We start from the raw sequence: 23,940 nt of genomic DNA on the forward strand, positions 1-23,940 counted from the left end.
TTATTACCTGTGTGATCTAAGGCAATTGACTTCTCTGGGTTTCATTTTCTTCTCTGTTAAAAGGAGGGCATTGGCTTAGATAGCCTTTAAGGTCCCTTCCAACTCTGAATCCATGCACCTATGAACCTTACCACAAAAGAAGAGGCCAAGACACCACGTGGGGAGTCCAGAGTCATATTCCTAAACCAAAATTATCGTCATGCCATTCACTCATTCAAAAGTCTTTCAGAATAATGTACAGACTCTGCAACCTGGCATCAGGCCTCCATGATCTGGTCCCATTACAATCCATTGAACTGTATCTCCCATACCCTTCCAGGGTGAACCCTGTACTCTAATCATGAGGGTTTTTTCACTACTTCACAAATACATGTTCATTCCCACCTTATACCTTTGCTCACACTGTTCCACCCATTTTTAGTACATTCTTTACTGCTCATCAACCTTTCCAACTCCTACTCAACAATCAATATTATGCTCAAATCTCACCCCTTCCATGAAGCCTTCCTTAACCACTTCAGCTCACATCAATTCCTTCCATCTCTGAGCTTCTACATGAAGCTTGGTACCTGTGTGATTCCCCTCTCCTTGACTTTGCTCATGTTCCTTCCAGTAGAACATGAAACTCCATAGGCAAAGCGAGTGGACTAAGTGTGTCAGCACATCCCTGGGCAAGCATTACTACTGGCTTCCTCTTTGAGGTAATCTTCCCAATAGAAGGAAGGTGGAATTATTGAGTATTAAGTGCCCAGGCACTGAACTAATACCTTACAAATATCTCATTTGATCCTTACCAAAACCATGGGAAGTAGATTCCATTATTATTCCCATTTCACAGCTGAGGGAACTGAGACAAAGGTTAAGTGACTTGCCCAGAGTCACATAGCTAGTAAGTGTCTGAGGCTGGATTTGAACTTGGGTCTTCCTGATTCCAGGACCAGCGCTCTATTTATTGTGCCACTTAGCTGCCTCTAGGTTCTGTTACCAATGGTAATACTGGAGTGTTTCCTTAATGGCAAAATGAGGGAGCTAGGTGAGATGTTATCTAAGGTCCTATCCAGCTCCAAAGCTATGATCCAATGAATTCTTGAACTACAAGACTAGCAGGTCTTTTATTTGCCCCTCTACAGTATAGCCTCATTCACTTTTCTGCTACAAGCTATTGAGTTATTTTCAATCATGTCCAACTCTTCATGACCACATCTGGGGTTTTCTTGGCAAAGATACTGGAATGATTTGCCATTTCCTTCTCCAGATCATTTAACAGATGAGGAAACTGAAGCAAACTGGGTGAAGTGACTTGCCCAGGGTCACACAGCTAGTAAGTGTCTGGGGTTGGATTTGAACTCATGAAGATGAGTCTTCTTATTTTCAAACCCAGTCCTCTGTCCAGTGAGTCCCCTGGCTGCCCTTTCTGCTATTAGACAGAAGGCTATAGTCTGCTGGTCAGTCATTTTAGTGACTAAACACCTATGTGATAGTAAACTCTCATAGACATTATGTGGAACTATGAGAGAAAATTCCTGATACTAATTATACATGTAAGCCAAATCCCATTACAACAAATGCCAATAGAAGACAAATCTTTGTAGAACCAAAAAAAATATTTTCCAACTACCTACTTTTTTCAGACTATATTCAATGCAGAGCAGCATTCCAACAATTAAATAATAACTTATTAATCACCTACCCTGTGCAAGGCACCGTCCTAAAAGTTGGAGATAAAAGATAGGAGACAGATTCTACTACTGTCAAATAATGTTGGGAAAGAAAATTATACAAATTACTATGGTACCAGGGAGAATGAGATAAGCATAAAGTTGCCGAGTGAGAACAGTATGAGAAATCTGAAGAGAGAGGTCTCTTTCACCTGGAATGAAGGAGTGTTTCATGAAAGAGGTGGCATTTGAGTTGGGCCTTGATAGAACAGAGGGAATTCACGAGATGAAGACGGCATGATGAATTACATATAATGTTGTTTTGTACTTTGTAATATGTAGATGGAGAGTTAAACATATATTATTATTCTATTTACCTATTTTTATTAATATTGCTTGTGTTATTTTGTTTTTCTCCTTATGTGAAGCAGCCTATCAAGTAGGACTTTTGCATGATATGCTTACTCTATAGGATATTAATGCTGATTTGATGTACCCTCAAATTATTTTTTAGGGGAGTGAAAAAATTTTGGCCAAGGGGAGAAATGTAGCACAGGCATCAATAAAAGCCTCTCCTTCAGAGATACTGTTACTCTAGCTCTAAGAGGCAATATCATCTCGAGACTGACAATTAAAATCTCATTCTGGAGAGACTATGAACTGTCATGGTTGAAGAGATACTGAGGTACACAGAGAAAGAGGATGAAGAAAACCTATCTCTCAAAGAGTATTACAAAGGGAATTCTGGAAAGATTTTGGCTGTTATCTTGAGAACTGAATGGTAGAACATATTTAAATGGAAGAATGGCATGAGCAAAGGTATGGAGACAAAAGAAAGGGGATAGAAAGTATCCAGTTTGACTGGAACACAGAATGCACAAAGGGGAGCAATATAAAGTAAGGTTGGGTGGGAGGTTGGAGCCAGATTACAAAGAGCCTTGAACGTGAGAATAAGTATTTTATTCTTTATTTGGGGTAAAAAAAACAGAATCACTGAAGATTTTTGAGTAGAGGAGTGACATAATCTTGGCTATACACTAGGAAGACTTCTTGGAGACAGGTTAGAAAAGAGATGGACTGAAGCCAGGAAGCCCATTTAGAAGGCTATCACAATAGGTTAGGCTAGATGAGATGAAGCTTTGAACTAGAACAATGCATTGGACTGGAGAAGAGAGGCCAAATGCAAAATATTTTGTAGAGGTAGAAACTACAGGACTTGGCAAACTGACTAGATGCATGGGATAAGGAAAATTAAAGAGTCAAAGATGGATCTAAGATTATAACTCAGGGAAGCTAGAAGGATGGCCTAGCTGCATTAACAGAAACAGAGAAGAAGCCAAGGGTAGAGATAGGTTTAAAGGGAATGGTCCAAACCACTCTCACAAGCTTTTATTAAGAACCTAAGAGGAGTTTAAGGATTCAGAGGGATAATCTAATCACATTCAACAAGCATTTATTAAGTAGTGCTATTTGTGAGGCTCTGGGCTTAGGTACTGGGGATATAAAAGAAAAATTTAGAGGGATACAAAATGTAAACAGAAAAGTACATACATGGGTACTTGAAGAGAGGCAGAGCCCTATCAAGCAGGAGGATCAGATAAGGCTTTCCATAGGAGGTGGCACTTAAGATGAGGCTTGAAAGTCTTGGATTCTAAAAGATAAAGGGGAGGAGGAAGTACATTCTAGGTGTGGGGGATGGCTTGTGCAAAGACATGGAAGCAGAAGACAGAATGTTGAGCTCAAAAAATTTGAAGGGGGATGATTTAAAAATACCCTTGGGAAAGTAGGCTTGAGACAGACTGTGAGGGATTTCAAATGTCAAGGCTGAATAATTTATATTTTTATACTAGGGCAACAGGGAGCCATTGAAGTCAGTCAAATAGTCAGCAAACATTTATTAAATGCCTACTATGTGCCAGGTATTGTGCTAAGTACTGAAAAATGCAAAAAAAAGACAAAAGACATCCCCTGCCCTCAAGGAGTTCACAGTCTAATGAAAACAAAAATAGCACTTTAAGGCTTTTAAAGTGCTTTACAAATATTAATCCATGTGATCCTCACAATAACCCTGTGAAGCAGATGGATTGTTCAGTCATTTTTCAGTCATATCCAACTCTTGATGACCCCATTTTCTTGTCAAAGATACTGGAGTGTTTTGCCATTTCCTTCTCCGGCTCATTTTATACATGGGGAACTGAGGCAAAGGAGTTAAGTGACTTGCCCAGAATAACATAGCTGGTAAGTGTCTGAGGCTGGATTTGAACTCGGGTCTTCCTAACTCCCATCATTCACTCTACTGTACCACCTAGCAGCCTCTTAAAGGTTCTTGAGCAGGGGAATGACAGGATTACACATGTGCCCTGGGAATATTATTTTTGGCAACAGCACAGAAGATGGGTTGGAGATGAGAGTCACATTAGGCTGTTGTGATAGTTGAGATAAGTAAGCAATAACTAGGGTGACAGCTATCTAAGTGAAGAGGAGTGATGCTCGAGATGTTATGGAGGCAGAATCAATAAGACCTAACAAATGAATGGAAATGATGAGCAAGGTGGGAGGTGCTGGGGAGAGGAAGAGAGAAGAGTTAAGGATGATGTCAAGGTTTTTAAACATGAGTAACTGAAAGGGTGACAGTACTATCAACAAAATAGAGAAATCTGTAGAAGGGTTGGGCTTAGGGGGAAAACAATGAGCTGCACTCTGGACAATGGTAAGCTTGAGGTACTTAGCGAATGGCAGCTGGGTGGCACAGTGGATAGAGTGCCAGGCCTGGAGTCAGGAAGACCTGAGTTCAAATATGGCTTCAGACACTTACTTGGTTATCTGATCCTAGGCATATCACAACCCTGTTTCCCTCAGTTTCCTCATCTGTAAAATGAGCTGGAGAAGGAAATGGCAAACCACTCCAGTATCTTGACCAAGAAAACCCCAAATGGGGTCATGAAGAGTCAAACACGACTGAAATAACCAAACAACAACAATGGAATGAGGATGGCCAGAGAGCACCATTAGGGTGGGTCTAGATGGAACTTGGGATGGTGAAGTCTCCCCAGTCAGAAGCCCAGGACCCCAAGGCCAGTGATGGAGTGACAGGTCAGAGTTGGAGGGTGGAGTACAGGAGGATGTTAGGGATAGCTAGGGAGCAGCACCACTGTAGTGCCAGGCAAAGCTAAGGGAAGATGTAGGGAGAAAGGAAAAGGTCCCAGGACAGAGGCATCAGGGGCATTGATGCTTCATGGACAGAACACAGATGATTATTCAGCAAAGCAAACTGAGGAGGAATAGTCAGTCTGGTCAGAAGAGGATTACAAGAGTAGTGCCACCAAAACCCAGAATGGAGAGAGTATTCAAGAAGAACATGGTGACCAGCAGTGTCATGTAGGATGAGAACCGAGAAAAGGTCATCGGATTTAGCAGTTAAGGGATCATTGGTTACTCTGGAGAAAGCAATTTCAGTTGAGTGTTGAGGCTGGAAGCCAGATTACAAGAGGATGCAAAGTGAGTGGGTTAACAAATACTGATTCTGTTTCAGATGTGCTGGGTCCAAAAAAAGACATTGGATAATCCCTTGAAATCTGTTGCAATGGAACCTGACTTATAAATTGCACATATAAACAAGGGGCAAAAAACGAAAGAACGTACACAATCAGCTACAGCTACATGTAATGTGCTGTTCAACAATCGTATTAGTCATCCCGTTGACTCCCTAGCAGAGTTGCTATTCCAAATCTTCTCCATCCTTCTCAAGTCACGACTCTTACCCATTCTCCTTATTCACGGCCTTCCTCTATCTTAAAAGTAACCTTCCTTTGACTTTACTGTTCCTTCTAGCTTTTCAGTGACCCTTCCTGCTTTCAGAGTCAAACTTTTCTAAGGACTGGTCCCCACACATTACTGTAATGGACTGGATGCTGTAAGGTAGCTTCTGCCCCAACAACCCTACTGAAAATACTCTCTCAAAAGGTACCAGTGTTCAGGTTCCTTAACCTCAGTGCATCTAATACTGCTAGCTGTAGCCTCCTTCTTGCAACTCTCTCCTTTTTTGACTTATATGTGACTATACTACCTTGGTTTTCTCCCTAGTTTTCTTACTTCTTCACTACTGCCATCTAAACACAGGCCCCCCAAACCCTGTCATTGTTCTTCTTTTCTCATTACATTTCCTGCCCTGCCCCCCAATCAGATTGGCTGACCAAATCTGACTGGCATTCAAGGCTCTTCAAAAAATGACCCAAATAAAAAAAAAATAAAAATAAAATTAAAAAAAATTTTTTTTAAAAATGACCGAAATCATACTAACTCACCCATTCATACGCAACACTCTAGCTAAACTGGCTTGTTCACCATTCCCTGAACATGCCATGCAACTTCCCATATAGAATATCATATAAATATATATATATATATATATATATACACACACACATACACATATACACACATACGCATATATATGTGTATATATGTGTGTGTATGTATGTGTGTGTCTATGTCTGTGTCTGTGTCTAGTTGAAGTTATGCCCATCCTTCAAGGCCCAAGTCAAGAATCAGCTTCCCCAAGGAGAAATCATAAGAGATTTATTAAGGTTGAACTGTTTACATTCCTGCATGGAAAGATGATATTTGTAACTCATGAGACCTTTGTCAGTATTACGGTAGTTGTAGGGAAAAAAGTTATATGTATGGATAGATAGATAGATAGATAGATAGATAATAGACAGACAGATAGATAGATAGATAGATAGATAGATAGATAGATAGACAGACAGACAGACAGACAGATAGATAGGGGGCACAGGGTGAGTTGAAGATGAAGGTATGATATCTGGAGAATAAAATTAAGGAATAAGAGAGGATTATACTGGGAGAAGGAGAAAGGGAGAGGTAGAATGGGGTAAATTATCTCACATAAAACAGACAAGAAAGGGCTTTTACAGTGGAGGGGAAATGGGGGAAGGTGAGAAGGAATGAGTGAATCTTATTCTCATAGGATTTGGCTTAAAGAGGGAATAACACACACACTCAATTGGGTATGGAAATCTATCTTACTCTAAGGAAAAATAGGGAGGAAGCGGATAGGAGAGCCGGGAGATGATAAAGGGAAGGGCAGACTGGGGAAGGGGGTAATCAGAAGCAAACACTTTTAAGGAGGGACGGGGTCAAAAGAGAGAACAGAATGAATGGATGATGGGATAGGATGAAGGGTTAGTTTTCCACAGCATGACTACTATGACTACACATGAATAAACTGTATCGAGTTGCTTGCCTTCTCAGTGAGGGTGGGTGAGGAGGGAAGGAAGGGAGAAAATTTGGAACCCAAAGTTTTAAAAACAAATGTTAAAAACTGTTTTCACATGCAACTGGGAAACAAGATATACAAACAATGGGGGTATAGAAATTTATCCTGCCCTACAGGAAAACAGAAGAGGAAGGGAATAAGAGAAGGGGGGGGTGAAAAAAGGGAGGGTGGATTAGGGGAAGGGGTATTCAGAATGCACGCCATCTTGGGGTGGGGGGAGGGACAAGATGGGGAGAAAATTTGGAACTCAAAATCTTGTGGAAGTGAATGTTGAAAACTAAAAATAAATCAATCAATAAAATTGGGAAAAAAAATCAGCTTACCCAGCTAGAAATGAGCACTTTCCTTTGACCTCATCTATATAGAAACTCTTTTCAAAAGTATATACTGAAGGTAGACTACAAGTTCCCTGAGAGCAGGGACAGTCTCACTTTTGGATCTGAATCCTTATGCCTACCACAATGTCTAGAACATAGTAGATGCTTAATAAATGCTTGTTGATTAAGTGATTCTTGTTTGTGTCCTTCCATAAAGCCTCTCTCAAGGATCTATCAAATGCACTGGAGGCCTTCCTTTTTTCTGGATAATTTAGCATTTTATGAACCTACAGCAATATTTGAGCTATCTGTTATCTAGGTGCTATAATGAATAGGATTCTAGACTTGGAGTCAGGAAGACCTGAGTTCAAAGTCTACTTCGGACACTTACTGGCTATGTGACCCTGGACAAATCATTCAGCCTCACTCAGTTGTCTCATCTATGAAATGGGCATACTACTACTACCTCACTGGGTCGTTGGAACGATTGAATGAGATCGCCTACTTGAAGTGCCTTGCAAACGTTAAAGCACTATATAAATACTAACGATCATCATCAGTATTTCCCTTGCTCTTGATTTATCTCCCCTTTGCCTCCTTTTTTAAAATCACGGATGACATCTTTTATACGACTACTTCTTTTCAAGTCTTCTTTGGCAGTGTGTTACAGCCTGCTTACAGCCTACTTACCCACTGTGTGCATTTCCACTGTCCTTTGCCCATAATTTTGATTCTTCAGAATGAAATGAAGTTCCGTGATCCATATAGTATCATTCATATAGCATCACCAGAAGACTGGTAGTGCCAAGGAACAGCTCCTTGTATCACTAAAAGTGGTGCACCATTCCCAAAAACACATCAATCTTTTTCCCTTTCTCCTCCTCCAATGCAGACACAGCTCACTACCCATCTGAAGTGTCCGTCAAAGATATAAGTACTGCTGCCTCCACTGGGGTGTGGAGATGACCCTGAGTCTTGAAGGCTATGCCCATGGGCACAAGCTCTGGCAGGTTCTACCAACCTGGAAAAGCTTAACATTTCATCTAATATCTAACACCAACTCAGTTAAGAACAGAGACTCATCAATTAATCAGTTGCTAAGAATGTATTAAATAACTACTAGGGATAAAAAGGCAAAAATGAAATTGTCACCATCAGGAGATGAGTTCTTTAGCCGTGAAATTACATTGTATTATATTCATGGTGTTTATGTACATGTCTTATCTCACCTATTAGATTTGTTCCATGAACTCTGGGATTTTTATCTCATACTGCATGCTACACATTGTAGTTATTCAATACATAGCCAATGAATTAATGAAGAAATGAATATATATGTATATATCTATCTTTGGAGCCTATTTTAATATTTAAAAAGAAGTACTGAGGTGGGTACTTCCTCCAAAGGTGCATATGACAACCCATTCATACTTTCTCATCTTATGTGACTTTTATCCAATTTGATGGGAGGAGGAAGAGGATAAAACAAATGCAATAGAGGTCTTCCTCTAGGTCTTTGGACATCACATCAGTACCAATGAAACATTCAGATGGAGTCCATCTGCTAATCCTCAGCCTCATAACATGACTGGTCTACCTCCTTTCCTAATTATACATCTCCTAAACGATACTTTTAAGCCATTTTGTGTGCATAGGTCACCACCATAACATGCTGCCTAACGTGCCTCTCTAGTTGCCCTTTAGGTCACTTACAATTTTTGTCCCTCAAAGACTGTGGTATTCCATGATTCATAGCCATATAGCAACATATAGCCACATGACATATAGAAAAGGAAAGGAGTAATTAATCGTGACTGGTATGATTGGCTATGCCAAGTACTTTGAGAAGAAGATGCACCAACCCTGCCTCAGCTGTGTAAGAACAGAACCAATTATTCAAAGGAAGGGGAGAGGGGGACTTTTCCCATTCAGAGCCAAGTGAAAGCAAGCTGGGTTTTGGTCCTATGAATGTCCTCTTCAGTGTATGGGAACAAGTCAGCCTCAGCTTCACACAAGGCAGAGAAGATGAGCAGGAAATTAAAAGTATCCAGAAGCCTCGATTTTCCTGCACCTTAGCCTAGCCCAACACTTCAGCAGCATGGCTGAGGTGCTATATCATCCCAACCTCAGGATGTGAAGTCTTTCTCCCGCCCTCCATCCAGTTCCCCACCAGATTACTCTCGAACTTGAGCACCATCTACTGGTCAACATCAGCACCGTCGCTGTGTCAGCAGGACCAAGGGCTGACCATCACACTCCACGCTGAGGTCAGTGCCTAGCCAGCAAACATTAAGTCTGGCTCAGAAAATACATGGCCCCGTGGGGGTCACTTCTCAGGCCCTGGAGAAACGGGTCCAAGCAAGACTCATATCTATAATTAATACAAAAAGGTATTCCCCGTGCAACTATGTAAGAATATTTCCTATGCACTAGCTTGTACTCGTGTATAAACCCATAAGTCCGCTCCTTCTGGGGTCAAGTTTCGTCTGCAGAATACTTTTCTAAATAATTTCAAACATGTCTCAGTCATTCATGGTGTAGTGGAATGAGCAATGGGTCTGGGAGTCAGGAGATCCACGTTCTAAGTGCTCACTACCATTTATCAGCCGTATAACTTTGGCAAGGACTCTTACTAATGGATAAACTGTGGAAACCAGTGGTATCAAACTCAAATAAAAGCTGGAGGCCACTAAGTGCTACATAATGATCTCTGCAGGCTGCATATTAACTTAGAAGGCCACATATCAACATTATACATGCTCCATTGTATTTGATTTCCTAATTACATTTTAATTTGGTTCATGGCTGTGAGTTTGACATCTCTCATGTAGGCTATATGTTATAGCATTAGTTAGACAGTGATACAGTGGAAAGAAAGGTAGACAGGTGGCTCTGTGGGTAGAGCACCGGGCCTGGAGTCAGGAAGACCTGAGTTCAAATCCAGCCTCATACAAGCTATGTGACCCTGGGCAAGTCACTTAATCTCTGTTTCCCTTAATTCACTGGAAAAGGAAATGGTAAATCACTCCAGTCCTCGATTCCAATATGACCAACTAATATATTTACCATGAAAGAACTTCTTATCTATCACATTAGCCCTATGCCAAGAAAACCCAATAGGCAATATGGCCCATGGGGTCACGAAGATCAGACACAACTGAACTACTGAACGACAATGGAAAGAAGGCTGGATTTGAGTCAGAGGACCTAGATTCAAATCCTGACTCTACTACTTATTACCTAATGTGACCCAGACAACTAATAACCTTTCTGGGTCTCAGCTTCTCATGAACAAAAATTAAGGGATTGGGATTAGATGGCTTCTCTGGTCTCCTGAAGCTCTAACTCTGTGTTGTTGTTGTTTATTCTTTGTTTTCAAAAAGGACCAGTGACCTCATCGGTGATGTCCTGACTTATGTGTGTATTGGATTCACAAAGTCGTCAGCTTCACTGTCACTTCCAGAACCGTTAAAGTCCAGAGGCAGGACAAAAGCCAGGGCCACTGGCGATGGCCCAGGGTGCAGTGGGCATCTTTGACACCTGACCAAGCTCTAGGTGCTCCACAGTGCCTTCGACCTATGAAATCAAGGAAGTCTTCAATGTTCAGGGCAGGCTTCCTGGAGCAAGTGGGGTTTCAGCTGAAGGACAGGTAGCGTTTTGACGGAGAAGAGGAAGAAGGACATCCCAGGCAGGGGAAAAGACACACGTGAAGGCAAAGCACAGAAGTGGAAATGTTCTAAGAACTGACCAGAGCAGAAGAAATGAGAAGTAAGAACTGTTCCTTGTCAGGATTCGGAAATGCCTAATGCTGGGGTAGGGGAATAGGCAACGGGCCTGGGTCAACTGCTCTGGGACACGACAATGGCCTAATACGATCCAAGGCACTCAGGTAAAATTCTCTGGGGGCTGGGTCAGGGTAAGGGCTTGTCAGAGGCTACCCAAGGGACTCAGGATGTTAGAACTTGAAGAGATTCTAAACATCATCTTGTCCAATGTTTTCATTTTCTTGGAGGCCCAAAGATGTTACGTGACTTGTCCAAAATCAGGTAGTCGACAAAGGCAAATGGAAAACCCACTTTCTGATTTCTAGTGCATAACGGACCACCTCCCTCACCTCAGATACAACCCCTCTAAATCTCAGAGCTCAAGTGCCCTACGAGGTGGCATCCGTTTTACATACCTTCTCCTTCTCTCACCTTCATTCTAGGGGTTTATTCTTCCAAGGGACCAGGAGTCAGGGTACAGCATGACATAGCACCAAGTGGAATCACAATGAATCCAATAAATTGCAAATCTCACTTCCCTAGAGGGTAAGGGCCTCAGTCTCTATCCTATTTATTTTGGGTCTTTGGGAGCAGGAGTGACTTGAAGTCGATCTTGACTTCCTGGGAAGCACAACAATCCTGGGGGAAATCCCGAGTCAGCCCTAAGCCAACACAAACCAAATCAAATAAAAAAGCACAGGGAGAAATGGACCAGCACCTGGTCCTGTCCAGTCAGCATCTCACTCTGTGGCACAGTCAACTCAAGGGATACAGTTTGAGAGCTGAAATAAGGTCATTCCAACCTTGCCATTTCAGATGGGGCAGGGGGCGGGGAAGAGGAGGACTCTATATCTAGAAACAGGACAGTGATGCAAGCCAGTCTTCAGCTCTTTCCTTAATGTACATGAAATTGCAGCCTACTAACATGGAATTACAGAATCTTAGACTTGGAAGGGAATCTTATAGGTAATTTAGTCTAACCCTTAAGGGAAACATAAATTCATTTTAACTCTTCCAAAAAGGTAATCATCCAAACCCTTCTTAAAGACCCAGTATTCCACTGTTTCCTAAGAGGTAACATCCCAAAGTAGAAAAAATGCTAGGAGGGGAAGGAAGGAGAAAAGGAAGGAAGAAAGGAGGAAAGGAGGAAGGGAAGGAAGAAGGGGGGAGCAGCTAGGTGGCGCAGTGGATAGAGCACCAGCCCTGAAGTCAGGAGGACCTGAGTTCAAATCCAACTTCAGACCAAACACTTAACACTTACTAGCTGTGTGACCCTGGGCAAGTCACTTAACCCCAATTGCCTTAAAAGAAAGAAAAAAGGAAGGAAGGAGGAAAGGAATGGAGAGAGGGAAAGAGAAAAGGAAGGAAGGAAGGAGGAAAGGAATGGAAAGAAGGAATGAAGAGGAAAGGATGAAGGCAGGAAGGGAGGGAGGGAGGAAAAAACATTTGTTATATACTTACTATGTGCTAAGTTAAGCAGTGTTTTAAGCTCTAGGGACATAAATATAAGCAAGTAAGAGTTCCTACCTTCAAAGAGCTACTATTCCAAATAGAGGAAGACCATACACATATGGAAGCTAGAGTTAGAAAGGGCAGGAGTGGCCAAGGGCAACCTTGGACAATGCTAGGAAGTGACATGGTATCCTGGTTTCTGGGCATGGTAAGGGAAAAGCTCATCTGTGCACTCCCAGAATCCCAAGGGCAAGAATCCCAAATTCTGATGAGAGGTGGAAGAGCGTCAAAGTGGCTGCTGCCTGGTCTGGAATTGTCTAGGGAGTGATTTAAAGTCATGGGCTACTTGAGTTCAGAAACAACGTCTGATACTGTATAGCCCTGGGCAAATCATTCAGTTTCTGCTGGCCTCAGTTTCCTCATCTGTAAAATGAGAAAGTTGGACTCTATGGCCTCTAAAGTACCTTCCAATTCTAAATCTAAGAACTGATGAATAAAGCCAGCCCATTTTATTTTGGAGAATTTTAATAGTTAGGAATTATTTTCTGGCACTGATTTATTTTTGTATCTGGAATCTGCCCCATTATACCTTCCACTCATGAGCTCTATTTCTGACTTCTGGGTTCAAACAGAATTAGATCCCTCTTCCATATGGTCCCTAAGACCAGGAATTAAATCATAGCTTTAAAGTTGGAAGGAGGGGACAGCTAGGTGGCGCAGTGGATATAGCACCAGCCCTGAAGTCAAGAGGACCTGAGTTCAAATCCATTCTCAGACCAAACATTTGACACTTACTAGCTGTGTGACCCTGGGCAAGTCACTTAACCCCAACTGCCTAAGCAAAATAAGTAAATAAAGTTGGAAGGAACTTTAAAGACCACTGAGTCCAACCCCTTCATTTTACAAATGAGGAAACCGACCAGAGCAGTTCAGTGCCTTGCCCTGGGTCACAGAGCTATGTGTTTGAGGTAGGATATTTGAACCCAAGTCTTCCTAACTCTCAGTCTAGAACCTGTTCTGCTGTGCCCCACTGCTTCCTGTTACCAGATCAGTTTATTTCGATAGACACCCATACCAGGTTAATATAGGTATGAAACTTATTATTGAAGGGGTATTCTAAATGTGTTCTTAATGATAGGAAATATTCACCAGAAAACAGGATTGCTAGAGAACTGTTGGAGGAGGGAGGTGGAGACACAAACATCTTTGTCCCCCGCCCTGACACCCCCATATTCACCTACCCTGCTTCCCACATAGTACCTCTTCACCTCCCCTCCACCCACAGACTAAGAAAATGTCACCCAATCCAACCCACCCAGGCAAAGTATGTCAGCGGGAAACAAATGTCATCTCCCTAGGGTGGAAGAGAAAAAAACATCTTTGGGGAGACAGGGAAGAGGGGAACATGTAAGTGGGGGAAGGTGGGGTCCAGGACGGGGGTAGTCAGGAGTCTCTGAGATCCCTAGAACCAGAGCAAGGTGGAGCCTTAGGGCATTCTGAAAAGACCTCCATCCCCTCCCAGGTCTGACATGGACTTTGGATGTCTCCTGAGACAAGATGCCTGTGAACGCTACCCGGGCAGAGAGAGCCTGTGAAAGAGCCTGGGCAAGGAAGAGATTGGGATAATGAAGACAAGGCGTCCCTAAAGATACAGCCTGGTTTCAGTGTCCTTTTACAATGTCAAATTCCTGTGTATAAAGAGAGCTAGGGAAGCGCAGCCCAGCTGGAGAAGAGGCCTGATTTCCCCTGACCAGTCCTGTCTGCAGGCACTCAGAGATGCTGGTTGCATCCTTGCCTAGCCTGAAGGAATCCTATATTTTCAAATGCCTTCCTCCCTGTTTCTCATGGCCCCTCTTCTGGAAACAAAGCAGCAGGGACTAGTGTGAAAGCGTTAATCTCTTTTTTCCCTTCTCTCCCTCTCCCTCACACCCACCCCTACTGTGCTGCCACATGCGAGCAGAGACACGATTTACACTGTTATTAAAGTGATTTATTTAGTTTTAATTTGGGGGTGAAATTGGTTCTGCTAGAAACAGAAGGCTGACAGGCTTGGCAGGAGGCAGAGCAGTTCGTGGGTAGGCACCGTGCCAATCCCCTCCCCTCTGCCTGTGACCCCTTGTTCCTGACCCCCATCTTCCTGACCTACATCCAGCCACGTGTCTCTTCCCTCCTTACTCATTCTCTCCCAAATCACCAAAGTTTAGGCCCACATGGCTTAGAAACAAGAAGGTCAGAAGGCCAATCAAACTTACCTCTTGTGTTCCAGGTCCCTCAGGTTTCAGAATCAACAAGTCTGACTGTCTCACATACTCCAAATTTTTCCAGGCCCCAAAGTCATCAGACTTACAGATGTCTTTGTCTCAATTCTGTTGGCCCAGAACCAGCTTTGTGCTGACTTGAGGAGCTAAGACTGGTCTCAGACAGTATCACGGAGTCAGAAACACCTGCCTTTGGTCCTCCTTCCTCATTTACTTCTTTTCATTCCCCTTTCTACCCCATCTTGTTCTTAGCTAAATCTCAGCTAAAAATCGTGGCTGTTCAATGATTTTTCAGTTGTCTCCGACTCTTTGGGACCCCTTTTTTGAGGGCTTTCTTGACAAAGATACTGAAGTGGTTTGCCATTTCCTTCTCCAGTTCATTTTACAGATGAGAAACTGAGGCAAAGGTTAAGTGACTTGCCCAGGATTAACCAGCCAGTAAGTCTCTGAGGCCAGATTTGAACTCAGGAAGAAAAGTCTTCCTGACTCCATACCTGGCCCTGTATCCATTGTACCACCTAGATGCCCCAGCTAATAATAATTAAGGTATTAATTGAAAATGACTTAAGGCATCACCTCTCTTAGGGATATCTGCAGAGCCATAATTGGCAATTTCTATCCCTGGGGTAAGTGGGACAAGGAGAAGCTCACGTAGGATGAGCTGCTGGGGTAAAGAAGTATATATTGGAATAGCATAAAGCTTCCAAGCTACAGAAGGAGGAAAAGGGCCCTCTGGACCTCTATGACTATTATAAACTTTCCTGAGGCAAAACCTGGGTCAATGGTCTTATTCTTAAAGAAAGCCTCTAAGATGCAGAGGAATGAATATCTAATGGTAGAATTTCAGGTGGGTAAAGAGTGAGGAGAGATTTTGGAATAGGAAGGGGTCTTCTTTTAGTCTCTCAAATAATACCATATCCAACTAGCCTTGACCAGAAGTAATGGAAAACTGGAGAAATCCCCATGGCCTAGCCAGCCACTCAGATAGGAGTACCCTATCTCAGTACCAAAAGCTGCACTCAAATTAACAATGGGCCAAAGGACATCATAACTGCAGCTTATGTGTAGCTTTATGGTTTACAAAGTGCTCTGGATTCATTATCTTATTTGTTCCTTATTTGAGCCCGGTAGGATATTTATACCCATTTTACAGATGATGAAATTGAGGCATAAAGAAATTAAGCAACAAGTAAGAAGCAGCGCCAGGATTCAAAACCATATCTTGACTATAAATCCAGCTTTTTTCCTACTATGCCTGACATTGTGCCTCTTTGTGGGGGAGACCCTCTTCAGAAAGCCAGGGGTGTGCTGTATTCTCCCATTGCTACCCTGCTCCAGGTTCTCCCACAAGTGCCCAGTCCATACCTCTTTGCCCAGGTCCTCTCGAATCACCTGCCGGATCTCTTGCATGCTGCTTTGCGGGGCCTGGCTGTGCAGGACCTTCAAGGTACTTGTGTACTCCTCAGGCAGCAGGTAATCCAGGGCCCCGAGGTGCTGGCCCACTTTGATGAAGGTGCCTCTGTTCGCACAGCAGAGTTCTCGGAGGCGCTCAGCTGAGCGACGATGTACCTGCCACGAGATGAGGCAGGATCAAGACCACCAAATATAGGCTTGTGACATTCTCTCTGCTTTCCCTTGCCCCAGCACACTTTCCCATGTTGTCATAGGGGAAAGAGTTCTGAAGTCTAGTCAGTCAGTCAACAAGCATTTATTAAGCACCTACTGTGTGCCAGGCACTAGTATCAAAGGACTGCAGTCCAAATCCAAGCTCAGCTACTTGCTATCTGTTTAACCTTGGTCAAGTGCCTTAAATTCTCTGGGCCTCAGTTTCTTCAAGTAAAATGAGGGGGGCTGGAATTCTAGGTCTAAATCTATGATCTTATAACATATTTCCCTGAGCTATGACTAGAGGTCTAGAAAGCAATAGCCCTCAATCTCAAGAACAAAATTATGAAGGAACTTTATGAGACCCTTCCATACCTCCTTTGGTTCTCTGTCTTTCTAAGAACTCTGGATCTTCCCTCCTAATCCCTGGATGTTCAGAATCTCCTTCTACAATATCTGACCTACAACTGGTCCTTTAGGTAGTTTCATATTCAGATTTCCTATATTAAAATTTAGCTGCCAAGAGTCCAAGTTGACAACTAGCTAATCTGATAAACCAATCACTCCTAATCTGCTAATGAGCTAATTAGCTATGTCTTTTTATATATAACAGAACCATCTGGTAACCAAAGGAATGAATCCAATGGTAGAAATTTTAAGTACTAAGTTAGTGGCAGGCCAGGCAGGGAGTTTTTCAGCTTGGGTTGGCTATGTTTATTTGATTCTTGCACTACATACCTATATCCATCACCCTGACCAACTAAAGTTCTCAAAGCTTTATAAATATATCTTGCTCTTGAAGAGCTAAGAGACAAGTCAGCATACATAGAAACAAAGAACGTAAGAGATCACTAGAAGATTATGGGGTACTAGAAGTCCTTTGTACAAATTAGATCAAATCCAAAAACACATATTGAGTATCTACTATACACAAGGCATGATGCTGAGAGTGATGGAGGATAAAAAGAAATATAAGACTCAGTTCTTGCCCCCAAGGAGCTTACAATCTGTGGGGTAGAAGGAAAAGGGAAGAAAGAGTCACAACCTATGAAACAAATAATTTTGTTCAGTTGTTTCAGTTGTATCTGACTCTTCATGATCCCATTTGGGGTTTTCTTGGCAAAGATACTGGAGTGGCTTGCCATTTCCTTCTCCAGCTCATTTTACAGATGAGGAAACTGAAGCAAACAAGGTTAAGTGATTTGCCCCAGGTCATACAGCTAGTTATTGTCTGAGGTCACATTTGAACTCAGGAAGATAAGTCTTCCTCATTCCAGGCCCAACACTTTATCTACTGTACCACCTGGTTACTCATGAAACAAATAATATAAAATTTAAATAACAGTTCAAGACAATCAAAGAGATATCACAAGGAAGCATATAACTAATGTTAAATGAGAGATAGAGATAATTATTTTAAGAGGTCAAAAGCAAGAGAGATCACTTCACATTGCAGCAGTCAAGGAAGGTTTCATGGAAGAGATCTTTCTAGATTCTCTTTAAAGACAATTACATACTACATATCCCAGTAAGACGCAAGTTCCTTGAAGGCATCTATTATCTTTGTAAGACCAGTGCCTAGTACAGTGACCTATGCTTTGTAAGTGTTTGTTGAAGTTACTATACCAGGGCCCAAAGAATGACCACACTTACAATGTGGATATCAGGCCAGTTATAGCTCAACTCCACATGTTTGTCCTTCGTTTTTACAGAGGATCAATAACATCACAGCAATGTCTTGACTTGTGCATGAACTGGATTTAAATGAGGCAGAGCTACACAAAGTCATCAGCCCCATTCTCCCTTCCAGATTCATCAAAGTCCAGCGGCAAGAACACATGTGAAGACTTCCTCTGGCAGAACGGGTGGATGAGAAACTTGCAGTCACTAAGACTGTCAACAGGGCAGTCAATAAAAGAGAAATGAATCACTAACTCATTGATCTGGAAATGGAAAAGACCTCAGAAGTCACATAGTCTGACCCCCTTATTTTACGGATAAGAAAACAGACTCAGAGAAAATGAGATAATAGCTGTAAATATTTGATCAAAGGATATTTATACATTTTATATATTTACAAAAGAGATATTTGAAATGGTTTAGTACAGTGCCTGAACCATATTACACACTTAATAAATGCTCCATTCTCTTCTTTCCTTATACAGGTAAATAAGCCACAGAGGCAGAATTTGAAGCCAGGGTCTTTGACTCCAAATCCAGTTCTCTTTCCACTATACCACATTGTCCCTGTCTGCTACCCTGTGCCTTGGAACCTAGAGTACCCAAAGGAGGTAATATGGCCGGGAAGAGCCAGGTTAGGCCTTAAACCAACATTTGCAAAACAGAATTCAAGGTTGAGAATGTGTATTTTATCTTACAGGCAGTTCTGGACTTTTTAAATTCCCTCTCTGCCTCAATCTACCTTGATGGACCATAACAGGGTCTATGGTCCAGTTGATGTGGCTTACTTGTCTCTCATATACAACATTCTACCTTCTGTCTCCATGCCTACACATAGGCCATGCCTCACATGCCTAGAATGTACTCCATCCCAAGCTTGGCCTCTTAGAATCCCTTGCTCCGAGATAGAGCCAAGATGGCAGAGAAAAAGCAGTGACTCTCCTGAGCTCTCCCCAAAACCCCTCTGAACACCTTTAAACAATGCCTTAAAACAATTCCTGGATCAGCAGAACTCACAAAAGGACAGGGTGAAATAATTTTCCAGCCAAACACAACTTAGAAGGTCAGTGGGAGATATCTGTCGTACCAGGGCAAGAGTGGAGCACATTCCAGCGCAGGTGGTACCAGCACAGACCAGACCTCAGCAAACCAGGAGCAGGCCTTGGAGTCACTGAATCTTCAGCAGCAGTGGCTGCTTCTGGAGCTCTCAGTCCACAGATGGTAAGGGAGTCGAAAAAATGATCAGAAGGAGATTATAGGGGTCTCTTTGCTAGCACTGCAGGCAGGACTCTGTTGCTTTGCCCATATTTGGATCTGGGTAGTAAGCCTATGTGGCAGTCCCAGGGCAAGGAGAAACACTAGCACACCAGAGCTTGTGGGCTGCAGTGCAACAGGGACCCTTATCACATTTCCAGGGCAGAAAAGAGCGCTTGTGGTCACTCACAGACCTGAGCACAGGCCAGGAGAGGAGTAAACACCTCTCATTAGATCATACTACCTTGCAAGATCTGAAAACTTACAGGTTCCTAGAAGTATCTCTGAAAACAGCTGTACAAAAACCCTGAAGCTTGGGACAGTGCACCTCTACCCTGGAAACAGTGCCCTACTTTAACAAAGAGTTAACAAGAAATAGTCTGGGAAAATGAGCAAATAACAGAAAAAAATTCTGACCACAGAAAGTTACTATGGGACAAGGAAGATCAAAACACATTCAAAAGAAGATAACAAAGTCAAAGCTCCAACATTCAAAGCCTCCAAGAAAAATATGAATTTGTCTCAGGCCATGCAAGAGCTCAAAAAGGATTTTGAAAATCAAGTAAGAGAAGCAGAGGAAAAATTGAGAAGAAAAATGAGAGTGACACAAGAAAATCATGAAAAAAGTCAATAGCTTGGTAAAGGAGACACGCACACAAAAAATACTGAAGGAAATAACACCTTAAAAAACAGACCCGGCCAAATGGTAAAGGAGGTATAAAAAACCAATGAGGAGAAGAATGCCTTAAAAAGCAGAAATGGCCAAATGGAAAAGGAGATACAGAAGCTCACTGAAGAAAATAATTCTTTAAAAATCAGAATTGAGTAAATGGAAGCTAATGACTTTATGAGAAATCAAGAAACAATAAAACAAAACCAAAAGAATGAAAAAATAGATTACAATGGGAAACATCTCACTGGAAAATAACTGAACTGGAAAATAGATCCAGGAGAGAGAATTTAAAAATTATTGGACTACCTGAGAGCCATGATACCAAAAAAAAAAAAAACAAGCCTAGACATCATCTTTCAAGAAATTATCAAGGAAAATTGTCCTGATATTCTAGAACCAGAGAATAAAATAGAAATTGAAAGAATCCACTGATCACCTCCTGAAAGAGATCCCAAAATGAAAACTGTCAGGAATATTATACCCAAATTCCAGAGTTCCCAGGTCAAGGAAAAAATATCACAAGCAGCCAGAAAGAAATAATTCAAGTATCCTAGTGCCACAGTCAGGATAACACAAGATCTAGCAGCTTCTACATTAAAGGATCAGAGGGCTTGGAATAAGATATCCTGGAAGGCAAAGGAACTAGAATTACAACCAAGAATCACCTACCCAGAAAAACTGAGTATAATACTTCAGGGGAAAAAATGTACATTCAATGAAATAGAGGACTTTCAAGCATTCTTGATGAAAAGACCAGAGCTGACTGGAAAAATCTAACTTTCAAATACAAGACTCAAGAGAAGCATAAAAAGGTAAACAGGAAAGGGAAATCATAAATGACTTAATAAGGTTAAACTGTTTACAATCCTACATGGGAAAATGATACTTGTAACTCATAAGCACTTTCTCATTTTGGGGGCAGTTAGAAGGAGTATATATAGACAGAAGGCATAGGTGTGAGTGGAATATGAAGGGATATTATCTAAAAGAATAAAATTAAGGGGTGAGAAAGGAATGCAAAGGGAGAAAGGGAAAGGGAAAGGTAGAATGGGGCAAATTATCTCACATAAAAGAGGTAAGAAAAAGCTTTTACAGTGGAGGGGAAGAGGGAGGAGTGAACCTTACTCTCATCAGAACTGGCTCAAAGAAGAAATAACACACACTCATTTGGGTATAGAAATCTATCCTACCCTACAGAAAAGTAGGAGGGAAAGAGGATAAGAGAAGGGTGGCTGCGATAGAAGGGAGGGCAGATTGGGGGAGGGGTAGTCAGAAGCAAAACACTTTTCAGGAGGGACAGGGTGAAGGGAGAGAGAGAATATAATAAACAGAGGGGAAAATAAGATGGAGGGGAATACAGTTAGCAACCATATCTGTGAAAAAAAATTTTGAAGAAAGTTTTTCTGATAAAGGCCTCATTTCTAAAACATATAGAGAACTGAGCCAAATTTATAAAAAAATAAGAGCCAATCCCCAATTGATAAATGATCAGCTGATATGAACAGCTTTCAGATGAAGTAATCAAAGCTCTCTACAGCCACATGAAAAAGTACTCTAACTTACTATTGATCGGAGAAATGGAAATTAAATTAATTCTGAAGTACTACCTCATACCCATTAGACTGGCTAATAGGACAGAAAAGGAAAATGACAAATGTTGGAGGGATGTGGGAAAACGAGACATTAATACACTGTTGGTAAAGTTGTGACCTGATTCAACCATTCTGAAGAACAATTTGGAACTATGCCCAAAGGGCTACACAACCACACATACCCTTTAACCTAGTAATACCAATACTAGGTCTGTATTCAAAAAGAGATTTTAAAAAAAGGAAAAGGACCTATATATGTACAAAAAAGTTTATAGCACCTCTTTTCTGGAGGCAAAAAATTGGAAATTGAGGGGATGCCCTTTGATTGGTGAATGGCTGAACAAACTGTGGTATGAGATTGTGATGGAATATTACTGTGCTATAAGAAATGATGAGCAGGATGCTCTCAGAAAAACCCAGAAAGACTTACAGAAGCTAATGCAAAGTGATACATACTGTGTACAAAATAACAGCAATATTGTAGGATGATCAGCTGTGAACAACTTAGCCATTCTCAGCAACACAACGATACAAGACAACTCTAAAGGACTTATGATGAAAAATGCTATCCATGCCAGAGAAAGAACTGATGGTGTCTGAAAACAGATAGAAGCATACTTTTTTTACTTTTTTTATTTTTCTTCAGGTTTTTTTTTTGGTCCATGTTCTCTTTCACAACATGACTAATATGGAAATATGTTTTACATGAATACACACTTATAACCTATATTGAATTGCTTGCCTTCTCAATGAAGGGGGTGGGGAGGGAGGAAGGGAGAGAATGTGGAACTCAAAGTTTTAAAAACAAATGTTAAAAAAATTTTTTTTACATATCACTGGGGAAAAATTAAATACTAAACACACACACATGCACACGCACACACACACACACACACACACACACACACACACACACACACAGAATCCCTTGCTCCCTTTCAAGCTCAGCTCAATGCCAATTCCTAAATGATACCCTTCCTGATCCTCCCAGTGCCTCTTCCCCACCATGTTGGATCTATTATATGGGTACAGTTGTTTCCCCAGACAATGTCAGTTCCCTGAGGATAAAGATTGCTTTGTTTTTGTCTTTGTATTTCCAGCACCTAACAGAGTGCCTGGCACTTAGTAGGTATCTAATAAATGCCTGATGTTGTAGCATCATCCCAAGCCAACTGAGTTTCTCAACACAGAGGGAAGGAACATAATTCCTTCTCTATTCAGTTGAGAGAAGAAAGAGAAAACATGCTATTCACACATGCACCTGGCCAGTTTATCACAGCACAGAAAGTTCAGGCCATTATGGGTAAATAGCTTTTATGCAGCTCAGATAATTGTCCTCCACACTGCGGCACCAGCAGAGGAGAAATGTGCCATTACCCGTCCACAGGGAAAGGGCCTGAAGAGGCCCCTGCAAGGCATCAATTTCAGAAGAAGTGACCCTGGTTTGTTCCAGCAGGAAGGTTAGCATGTGGTCCGGCATAGGGACACAGAGTGCACTCAACTGAACCAAGTAACCCCCAAGGGAAAAAGATTTCTCTGGCTGTTTGGAGGCCTTTTTGGTATCTCCTGGGCCGCCTCCAGGAGCCAGACTGTCATATGAAAGTGAGACATGCTCCCTGTCCTCTAGCAGGGGAGACAAGGCTAACACATGCAAACAATACGAGGCAGTATATAATTAAGTGCTGAATTATATAGGCAGTAGCTGTGGGAGGAGCTCAAGGAAAGGGAAGATGGGCAGTGTGGTATAGAGGGGAAGGCACCAGATTCAGAGTCTGCCGACCTGGGTTCTCACTGTGAGAATGAAATCCTTACCATCATCAGTCTCAAAGCCCCACCTTTCTCATCGGTCAGATGAGGACTAGATTAGCTCCAAGGTCTCTTCCAAATCAAGCACTCCATGAGCTGTAATTTTTATCAGAGAGGGCTGGTATATATAGTCAAGAAAGGCATCACAAGAAGGTGGGACTTGAGCTGGACCTTAGTGAATGGGTAGGAAAATACCAGAATGTTAAGGATGAGGGGAAATCTCCACTTCAGCCCCTTTATTTTAGAGCTATGGAAACAAGGTGAAAAAAGAATCAATGTGGCCTAGGAGATAGAGAGCCCAGACTCAGAGTCAGAAAGGCCTGGGTTCAGTTCCTGCCTGAGACACATAATAACTGCGTGACAACTCACCTCTCCAAGTCACCTAACTTGCCCCCAAGAACCCCCAAGGAGACTTCTCTAAGCTGCACTATGACTGTATAAGTCACAGAGACTGTGTACTGCTAGAGGAAATACCTTCCTAGGAGTACATAACACTGATGAAATCAAAAGCACATTCAAAAGCAGAGAAAAAGGAAAAAAGATGAAATAACTGGCCTGAAGGGAACAACATGACTGAAGGCC

The 23,940-nt window shown here is 42.0% G+C and overlaps 1 protein-coding gene across 1 annotated transcript in view; it reads right to left on the bottom strand.

Moving 5' to 3' along the window:
- Nucleotides 1-23,940, bottom strand: part of ADCK1 (aarF domain containing kinase 1) — a 175,238-nt gene that overhangs the window by 97,623 nt on the left and 53,675 nt on the right. Inside the window, 1 exon segment of the mRNA XM_020986163.2 lies at nt 16,114-16,317. Coding sequence (XP_020841822.1) covers nt 16,114-16,317 — 204 coding nt within the window.

The sequence above is a fragment of the Phascolarctos cinereus genome, unplaced genomic scaffold (assembly GCF_003287225.1).
Source record: "Phascolarctos cinereus isolate Bilbo 61053 unplaced genomic scaffold, phaCin_HiC Scaffold_3;HRSCAF=262, whole genome shotgun sequence".
NCBI classification, from domain to species: Eukaryota; Metazoa; Chordata; class Mammalia; order Diprotodontia; family Phascolarctidae; genus Phascolarctos; species Phascolarctos cinereus.